The following is a 10,643-nucleotide window of genomic DNA, read 5'->3' as shown; positions in this document are numbered from 1 at the left end:
ACTAGTCAACCAGGCACATTACAAATTTTACAAAGTACATGAGCATAGGGATTACTGATCATAGGCTTTAACATCATCAAAGCAATATGACAAATTTTGTGCAAATACCTATTAATGCAATGATTATGTGAATTACAAACAATTTCATGTGTTTTATTTATGGATCCAAACTCCAATCAATGGTTGATGCATGAGTGAGTGTGAGTGCAATCTAGGCAAGTTCTGCACTTCACACACATGACAATTTTTGTCATCTCATACACAACACAAAATAAATAAATAAATAAGAAATATAGTGGAAGGAAGCAAAGCAAAGCATCTACTCTACTATTTGCTTGCTAAGCCATTGCCACATCCTTCTTTCTTTCTAGCTTTTTCTTTAGTCAGCCACAATCGTCATAGATCAACCTTTATTTCAAATGCTTTGCACTTTTATTCATGAGTTTATTATTATCTGTTCTCATTTCTCATAGGCAAATTTAGTAAAAAAATGAAATAATATTTATTTCAAAAAATATATAAATTCTAGCGCCAGAGTGGTACTCTGCACTCTGCACTGCTTCAAATGTGGAAGGTTTTGAGGGCCTCCTCCAATTCAACACCATTATCTTATTCATATCATTATTAACATGTTATTGATATGTTATTGACTTGATTTTCATTCATTTTTTAACATATACCCAAGCAAAAATTAACATGCAATTGAAGCACAAAGAAGAGATGCCAAATCCAACAACATTGATGGTACAAATTGGGGAAAACCGTTACTCTAACCCTAAACTCAAATTCCATAAATTACTCATCAAATGCTTTGCACTTTTATTCATGAGTTTATTATTATCTGTTCTCATTTTTCTCAGGCAAATTTAGTAACAAAGGAAATAATATTTATTTCAAAAAATATATATATTCTAGCGCCAGAGAGATAATCTGCACTATGCACTGCTTCAAATGTGGAAGGTTTTGAGGGCCTCCTCCAATTCAACACCATTATCTTATTCATATCATTATTGACATGTTATTGACTTGATTTTCATTCTTTTTTTAACATATACCCAAGCAAAAATTAACATGCAAGTGAAGCACAAAGAAGAGATGCCAAATCCAACAAAATTGATGGTACAAATTGGGGAAAACCATTACTCTAACCCTAAACTCAAATTCCATAAATTACTCACCAAATGCTGGTTATTGAACAATCGCAAGGTGTCTGTGCGGGGTCTTTCTGTTGCTTTGCTCCACAAATGGAACCTACCACTTCCAATGAATACGGCTTCTCTCCTTCCCCTTCCACTGCTTCGCCCCTTCACTGTTTCGGAATCCACACCTTTGCCCCTTCTACTCAAAATAAATACTTTTTCAGGGTCTGGAGAACGGAGTGGCGTTCAACCGTTGCCTTCAACCGTCGTTAACCGTTGCCTTCAACCGTTTCTCAGAGCTATGGGTTTTAGAGAGATGAGTTTTTTCTGTTCAAACTTCGAACTTGCCTCTTCTTCTTCTTTTTCGGACGTGCTGGATATTCAATTCGGGTTTGGGTTCCTCACCTACCCGATTGTAAAACTTTATCTCAATTCTCCCCAGCCCTTGGATTTATCTGATGGCTATAAAGTGAACCCCTTATAACACCCCTTATAACTTTCCACTCATTATAGTGCGGCGATGTTATTTAGTTTGAGGACACCTTTCTACCTGCTTGCACTTCGATTGTTAAATCTGATCTTTATCATTATTCTTTCTTTAGGTTTCTTCATGTTTTGAAATAAGTGCCAGAGACTCTAGGTTTTCTGTGTAGTTTTTCACCTCTCATTTTGTGAGAGTTTTTTCATATATTTTTGTAAAGTTTTTCCACCCTTTTTGTGAGAGAGTTTTATTTATATTCATTATTTGTTTTTTTCAAGCTTTATCTCCTTTTTTGGTTAGTGACGTTTTTTGTGCTATGGAAACCGTTATGTCTTAAACCAGAGGCCTAAAGGTGACTGTGACTGGTGCCCAAGTTAGAATCTGTCAATATCGAGCGATCCAATTGATGGTGGAGCTTACCGTGAATCTAGCTTTTGCCATTTTTTTTTTTTTAGGCCCAAATAGCTTTTAAGCACAATTTTAGAAGCCTTCATCAAAAGATAAACTCGACAGTTTTTTTTGGGCATTTTTGAAACCCTTTTTATGTAAGTTTTAGGCCACTTAACTTAAAAGCCCAGTTTTGATTGAAAACTTTTGAACATAATTTAATGCACTTTTTTTCATTCATAACATAATTTATCATCATGCATTGTATTAAGTTACAAACTATGGTCTCTCTTACAACTCAAAATGATATTTTTCAAAGAGGAGGTAGCGATGTGGATGCAAAAATCAAGGAGATAGTGATGTTGTTATATAAGCTTGAGTACAAGCCAAATCTAATAACAAGTAAAAAAAAACATTAATGTGAAACAAATAAGCTATAAACAGAAATTTTTGTTTACAAAAAAAAAAAGCTATGTCTTACTTTTTCAAGTGCTTCAAGTTCTTTAGAGAATGCAAGCTCTTCATCCATTGGTTCCTTGTAGAAGCAAAATTCATCTGCCCTAAGCCAATCACTAGTATATGATGGACATATTTTATATTATATATTTAACCTCATTCTTAGTATATTTTGGTTAATATTTTGGAAGAATTTTGATACTTTGAATTATATTTCCAATATAGGACTTTCGACTCTCTTTGGAGCAAAACATAATCAAATGGAGGAATTTTGGAGTAATTCCAGTTGGAGGACGTTCTTGAGTCACTTAGCTTGATCGTATCAAAATTTCAGAGGTTTCTTCCAAGCGGTTATTTTCTGGCAATAAAATAAAGGAGCAGTGCGCGGTGCTGGAATAGTAACGTGTTGGGCTTTTATTGCGTTTTTGGAGCACAAGATGACCTCGGATGGGTTCGTGGCCTTCTAGAGAAGTGTTTAGAACATTTTTATCTTTAAAACAAGCTATCTTGGGCCAGATTTGGAGGAGATTTGGGGCAAAAACGTGGCTGGGCAGATTTTGGGCAGATTCTCCTATTCCAATTTGGACTTTATTTCATAGTTTTATTTTATTTTAATTTGTTTCCTTGTGGGGATGGAAAAGCTGTACATTGGCAGCTAGGTTTTAAGGGGTATTTAAGCTCTTTCTCACAAGGAATTAAGCACTTCTTTTTCACTTTTGAACTTTGCATTGTGGAGAGCAATTGCTAGGGTTTTGGGTTTCCACAACTTTCAGGTGTTTTCGTTCTTTTCTTCTTAATGATATTTTCTTGGATTTGAATTATGAGTATGCGTAACTAAATTTCTTTTGCTAGGGTGAAGCCTTGAACCTTAGCATGAATATGTGATTTTTATTTAATTGCTTATGATGAGTGCATGCCTACTTGAATTGTTAATCACTGTTTTTAACTATCTAATTGCCTTAATGCCTGATCACCATTAGGATCTTTAGAAAAGTAATTGGATGCAATTTTGGTCGGAAGGTTCTCTGAAATTGATGCTAGCTTCTCGTGATTAATAATTATAATTTCACTTAAGATGAACACCACGTCCTAAGGGTTGCATGGTTTTTCAAAGGGTTTTCATAAAACTTAATGAGTCTTTCATGTTCAGATTTGATCCGAACGTCCGAACGGGTTGCATGTTGGATATACGTTCTGTGTTGGAGGTTCCAAGTAGAATATACATTAGGAAAACCTAACCTTCAAAGTGGCATGTGCAAATTATAAGTAATTGGTAAAAGTTCATAGGATTGCTAGGTGATGGTGAAACCCTAGTGCTTTTATAAATTGATATTCAAAACTTTTTCCTTCAATCATATTTGTTCTTGTTTTAATATTTGTTTTTAGAATCAACCAAATTCATAATCATCTTTCTTGACCTTTTATTTTAAGTAGTCATTTGGAATTTGTTTTTACTTAAATTGCTAATTAGTCCTTGAGGAAAATGACCTTGCATGAGCATCTATACTACAATAGCCTTGTATTCTTGCAAGTATTTTATGTGATTTTAACCCTGTTTGCACAGGTACTAAAACTCCTATCAAGAAATTGGCGCCGTTGCCGGGGACTATTTTAGACAATTTTTGTTTAACCTTTTTCTGATTTATTTTATTTTATTTTATTTTTAATTTTCGTCCAAAAAAAAAAAATTTTTGAAATTGAACAATTTTGTTTCTGTTGCAGATTCTGCAGACTGCATGGTCCAGACCAGATCAGGAACTGCACAGATTGTACAATTTGATCCAGAACCAGAGCGCACACTGCAGAGACAGCGGAGAGAAGTTATTTGGGCTCGGGACTGTTCACTGCAGGGCACTTTTCTGCAGAATCTGTTTGCAACCGAGAGTACCATGGCGTTAGAATTACCTGCGGCAGGTAGACCACTAAGGGAGTCATTGGAAGCCCGTGCCACTGATGTTCCCAATTGCATTGTGTATCCTGAACAAGAAGAGGGAGATTCGTTCAAGATTAAGCACCGTATGCTTGAAATTCTACCTACTTTTCGGGGGCTGCCTAATGAAGATGCAAACATACATATTGCAAAATTTATTGTGGGTTGCAAGAATATTTTGATTAGGGGTTTTTCTGCTGAGGCTATTAAGTTACATCTTTTCCCTTTCACTTTGAAGGACAAGGCAGAAACTTGGTTATTCACTCTACCCTCTAATAGCATTACTACTTGGCAGCAGTTACACACAAAATTCCTGAACAAATATTATCCAGCATCCAAGACATTGAATTTCAAGAGGGAGATTTTGACATTTACACGAAGCCTAATGAAGAGTTTCATGAAGCGTGGGAGAGATATACAGAGATGTACATAAAGTGTCCACATGTTAAAATTGATTCAGATACACAAATGAATATTTTCTTTGATGGGCTTAATCCTACATCTAAGAGCCATGTGAATGCATCAGCTGGTGGATCATTGTCAAATAAATCTGCACGAGAGACATTTGAACCGTTTGATATGATGGCTACAGAATCTCAGCAATGGGCAGCAGAACATTCACAGAAAAGGGGCATTTAGTTATCAGTAGGTTCTCCCAACATGTCTGCACAAATGGAAAAAATGGATAAGAAAATTGATGCAAAGTTTGATATGCTTCTACAACATCTAGCAAGTTCTACACAGCAGCCACCTACATCAACAGTTTGCACTATATGCAGTATGGCTACACATGACATAATGGGCTGTCCACATAGAGACTCTTACCCAGAGCTTGTTGAACAACATGTCAATATGATGAACAGCTATCAAAGGCCTAGGAATGATGCATATGCAACTCATTACAATCCTGGATGGAGCGATCACCCTAATTTCAAATGGGGTGACAATCAGACTAATGCCAAACCATTCCAGCATGCACAAAAACCTTTTGTTCCCCCCAAACCATCTCTGGAAGATCAACTTGCTAAACTGGCAGCAACAACTCAATCATTCATCGAGGGCAACAATCAAAGATTTCAAAATGTTGAAGCATCAATTAAAAGTTTGGAGCAACAATTTGGACAGCTCGCTACACAGATTTCAGACAGAGAAAAGGGCAAATTTCCTAGTCAAACAATTCCTAATCCAAATGGACGTGAAGATTGCAACGTTGTTCGGACTTTACGATGTGGAAAAAGCTATGACAATCGTGAAAATAGCATTGAAAAGGAGCAGCAAACAGTGGAGGATAATACAGAAAATTTTGCAGCAGAACCTGCCAAACCTGCAGAAAAACATACTTTGACAGATCTGGAAACTGTTCCAAAACAAGTTCCTGAGCGTGTTTATGAGGCCCCTATTCCATATCCAGAACGTTTGAAGCCAAAAGCAAAAGATCAACAACTCAAGGACTTTATGCAGACATTATCCAAGGTTCAAATCAACATTCCATTACTGGATGCAATCAAGAAAATTCCATCATATGCCAAATTTTTGAAGGAAGTTTGCAGCAGCAAAAAGACGCTTTCAGATTTGGACAAAGTTATTTTGACAGAACAGTGCAGCGCAGTTTTGCTAAACAAACTACCACCTAAGAAAAAAGATCCAGGGAGTTTTAATATTTCTTGCACTATTGGAAATTCTAATTTTAAAAGTGCTTTAATTGATTTGGGTGCAAGTATTAATTTGATGCCTTTTTCTGTTTTCCAGCGATTGGGGCAAGGAGATTTAAAGCCTACATCAATTATACTTCAACTAGCTGACCGTTCAATCACTTATCCAAGAGGTGTTATTGAAGATCTAATTATTAAGGTTGATAATCTTTATCTACCGGCAGATTTTGTGGTTTTAGACATGGATGAAGACCTTCAAACACCTATTATTTTGGGGATGCCGTTTATGGCAACAGCTAGGACCTTAATTGATGTGGAAGTTGGAACATTGACTTTACGGGTTCAGGACCAATCTGTGGTGTTTAATTTGTTTGAGGCAGCAAAACGTCCTGCTGAACAGCAAGATTGTATGCGTATTGACATGGTAGATAGTATGGTGCAGGACAGATTTTATGCTAATTCAAAAACATATCAGTTGCTGCATGTTTTACAAGGGGAACTTGAGACAGATTTTGAAGATGAAGGTGTTCTTGAGTACATTCACGCATTGAACAGTCTGCCCACAGTGTTGCCAAAATTTAGGAATGTGTACGAGAGTTTAGGGGAGCCCAAACAGCCCCTTAAACCATCTAGACAACAGCCGCCAAAATTGGAGCTGAAGCCTTTACCAAAACATCTTAAATATGCATATTTAGGAGCTGTAGAGACGCTGCCAGTTATAATTGCAGCAGATTTAACACCGACAGAGGAAGATAAATTGCTTCGTGTGTTGAGAAAATATCAAGATGCATTGGGATGGACAATTGCGGACATCAAGGGAATCAGCCCAGCCCTATGTATGCACAGAATATTAATGGAAGACGACATGAAGCCAACAGTTGATGCTCAACGCCGCCTTAACCCAATTATGAAAGAGGTGGTTAGAATAGAGGTTATGAAATTACTTGATGCCGGTATGATTTATCCTATTTCTGACAGTAAATGGGTTAGCCCGACTCAAGTTGTGCCTAAACGAACCGGTATTACAGTGGTGAAAAATGATAATAATGAGTTAGTTCCTACACGATTGACTATGGGTTGGAGAATGTGTGTAGATTACCGGAAGCTTAACACAGGGACTAGAAAAGACCATTTTCCATTGCCTTTTATTGACCAGATGTTAGAAAGGTTGGCTGGGCGGGCTTTTTACTGTTTTCTTGATGGGTATTCTGGGTATAATCAGATTCCAATCGCACCAGAGGATCAAGAGAAGACTACTTTCACTTGTCCATTCGGTACTTATGCTTATCGGAGGATGCCGTTTGGATTATGCAATGCACCTGCTACGTTTCAACGTTGTATGATGAGTATTTTTTCTGGCTTGGTCGAAAATATTATGGAAGTTTTTATGGATGATTTTTCTGTTTTTGGGGATTCATATGATCAGTGCTTACATAATTTATCATTAGTTCTTGAGAGATGTCAAGAAACAAATTTAGTGCTAAATTGGGAAAAGTGTCATTTCATGGTGAAACAAGGAATTGTCTTGGGACATTCGATTTCTTGCAAAGGCATTGAGGTTGACAAAGCAAAGACTGAAGTTATTGCAAAGCTGTCACCCTCTACATCAGTAAAAGGTGTGAGGTCATTCTTAGGAAATGCAAGTTTTTATCGTTGGTTCATCAAGGATTTCTCCAAGATTAGCCGACCTTTGTGCAATTTATTGGCTAAGGATGCACCATTTAATTTTGGTGAGGCCTTTTTAGAAGCGTTCAACAAGTTGAAAAGCACTCCTAACTTCAGCACCCATCATTACTGCACCACATTGGGGTTTACCATTCAAGCTAATGTGTGATGCGTCAGATTATACTGTAGGGGTAGTTTTGGGGCAGCAGAAAGATAAGCTTCCCCATGTCATTTATTATGCAAGTCGTACTCTTAATGATGCACAGCTTAATTATGCAACTACAGAGAAGGAATTGTTGGCAGTTGTGTTCGCACTAGAGAAATTTCGGTCTTATTTGGTTGGGGCTAAAGTAATTGTTTATACTGATCATGCTGCACTAAAATACTTGTTGTCTAAGAAGGATGCAAAGCCTAGGTTGATTCGTTGGGTTCTTTTACTTCAAGAATTTGACCTAGAGATTAAAGACAAAAAGGGCAGTGAGAATGTTGTGGCTGACCATTTATCTAGATTAATTATTCCAGCAGCTACAGAGGCAGATTCTCTACCATTGAGTGAAAGTTTCCTAGATGAACAGCTATTTGCTGTCCAAATTAAAACACCTTGGTTTGCAGATATTGTCAATTATTTGGCTAAGGGTGTGGTGCATCCAGATTTTTCTTACCAGTAGAAAAAGAAGTTTTTATCTTATGCGAAGCACTATTTTTGGGATGAACCCTACTTATACAAGTATTGTCCATACCAGATTATTCGCAGGTATATTCCAGAGGCTGAACAGGAAAGTGTTTTAAAGTTTGCTCATCACTATGCATGTGGACGACATTTTGGGCAGAAAAGGACAGCAGAGAAAATCCTACAAAGTGGGTTATTTTGGCCAACACTTTTTAAAGATTCACAGAATTGGTGCAAGGCTTGTGATAGGTGTCAAAGGGTCGGCAATCGATCCAGAAGGAATGAGATGCCCTAGCAAAGTATCCTAATTGTTTAACTATTTGATGTTTGGGGTATTGATTTCATGGGACCATTCCCATCTTCTAACGGGAACCAATATATTTTAGTGTCTATGGAATATTTTTCAAAGTGGGTCGAGGCCATTGCAGCACCAACCAATCAAGGATCAGTGGTCCAGAAGTTCCTCCAAGGGGTTATATTTCCACGTTTCGGAATTCCGCGTGTTATTCTTAGCGATGGGGGGAAGCATTTCATTAATAAACGATTTGCTAACCTACTAGCAAAATATGAGATTAATCATCGCGTGGCTACACCTTACCACCCATAGACATCTGGTCAAGTTGAAGTTTCAAACAGAGAAATCAAGCGTATTTTGGAGAAAACAGTGGGCTCTACACGCAAGGATTGGAGTTTAAAACTACATGATGCTTTGTGGGCATACAGGACAGCTTATAAAACTCCTATTGGGATGTCACCATTCCGACTTGTTTATGGGAAAGCTTGTCATCTACATATGGAGCTGGAGCATAAAGCTTACTGGGCCATTAAAGAGTTAAATTTTGCATATGATTCAGCAGGGGAAAAGTGGAAATTGCAGTTAAATGAGCTAGAGGAAATTCGTCAAGATGCTTATGACAGTTCTCGCATCTACAAGGAAAGAACGAAGGCATTTCATGACAGTCAAATTTTACGGAAGGAATTTCAGCCAAGGCAAAAGGTTCTGTTATTCAGTTCAAGGCTCAAGTTGTTTCTAGGAAAATTAAAATCTCGTTGGACTGGACCCTACCTGGTGACTCAAGTTTTTTCTCATGGAGCAGTTGAAATAACTAATAAGGCTAAAGGCAACACATTCAAGGTGAATGGTCACAGGCTGAAACCATACGTGGAGACACCCTTAAGGAACCAGTGATTTGACCACCAGACTTCTGCAATGTCTAGCTATAGACTTAAAATAAAGCGCTTATTGAGAGGCAACCCAATTTTTCTAAACTCTTTACTTCTTTTACTTTATTTTATTTATAAAAAAAAATGAAAAAAATTTGGTCTTGTTTGTATTTACCTAGTTAACTTTATTTCTCTCCTATTGACTTTTGACACATTGATTCAATGCAGGACACAACAATCAGCAGCAAGCAACAAAAGCAGAAAATCCTATACTGGAATCATGCACCTAGCAGCAACTGGAATCATGCACCCAGCAACAAGTCTACATTAACATCACCAAATCTACACTAAGCAAGTTTAGGGGTAGTTGTGTAGATCTAGCGCAAACACATAATTTTGAGTAGTTAAAACACAGAGCCCTACAACACAACATTGAGTACAGCTCTTACTACCGGATCCACAACCACAAAATTTGCATGAATTCGAAATTATACTCACATGAAGCACGGATCCACCTTTCGCACTCCCATGTGATTCCATGTCTTTGAGCTTGCGTGTTGATTGCCCTCTCCTAGATCTAACCTCTTTCCTATATAGTGCACATAAATATGAGTACTCGTAGGGACAAAGAACACACATCTATACGTATCACACATCGACACAGGTTAGATCAACCATAACTCTGAACTGACAATTCCAACTTGTAAGGAAGGTTCTACCTTTTGCGTCTCCAGTGTTGGCAAAGGTCCGAGACAGAGGTATGTTGCGAAAAAATAAAAAAAAAGCTTGTCCCTTGTATACTTTCTCTATTGCCTCACTGGCAGCACTAGCTTTTAAAAATTACATCACCAGACGTGCTAGATTCAACATCATATCCAGATGCATGCCATCTTGGTCAGCCTCCATCTAAAACCCAGACTCTGTCATGGCCAAATACTCGAAACAGCTACCACACACGAGCTGCACTAAAGATCCCTTTTCCATCATACACCACTAGATCATTTTTGTTCTCAATACCAAGAGCAGAAACAGTAGCAGCAAAGGCTTCCTTTTTGTAGTGTGATATGATATTCCATCTACATCAAAGAAAAGTGCACCA

At 37.5% G+C, this 10,643-nt stretch overlaps 1 protein-coding gene and 1 non-coding gene across 2 annotated transcripts; one reads left to right on the top strand and one right to left on the bottom strand.

Annotated features, from left to right (window-relative positions):
• Positions 1 to 4,739: 4,739 nt before the first annotated feature.
• Positions 4,740 to 4,845, bottom strand: LOC117612723. The gene has a single exon (XR_004583529.1). It is a non-coding gene; the product is annotated as a small nucleolar RNA R71 (small nucleolar RNA).
• A 4,328-nt stretch (positions 4,846 to 9,173) lies between these two features.
• On the top strand, positions 9,174 to 9,569 carry LOC117612722. Its single transcript, XM_034341386.1, has one exon. It carries the CDS (start codon positions 9,174 to 9,176, stop codon positions 9,567 to 9,569), a length of 396 nt encoding a protein of 131 aa, XP_034197277.1.
• The last annotated feature ends 1,074 nt before the right edge of the window (positions 9,570 to 10,643 follow it).

The sequence above is a fragment of the Prunus dulcis genome, unplaced genomic scaffold (genome assembly GCF_902201215.1).
Source record: "Prunus dulcis unplaced genomic scaffold, ALMONDv2, whole genome shotgun sequence".
NCBI lineage: Eukaryota > Viridiplantae > Streptophyta > Magnoliopsida > Rosales > Rosaceae > Prunus > Prunus dulcis.
This window is presented reverse-complemented; position numbering and strand designations above follow the sequence as displayed.

Bases quoted from the DNA above. Each gene is read 5' to 3' on its own strand.
- LOC117612722 (XM_034341386.1), top strand. From the start codon at position 9,174: ATGGAGCTGGAGCATAAAGCTTACTGGGCCATTAAAGAGTTAAATTTT.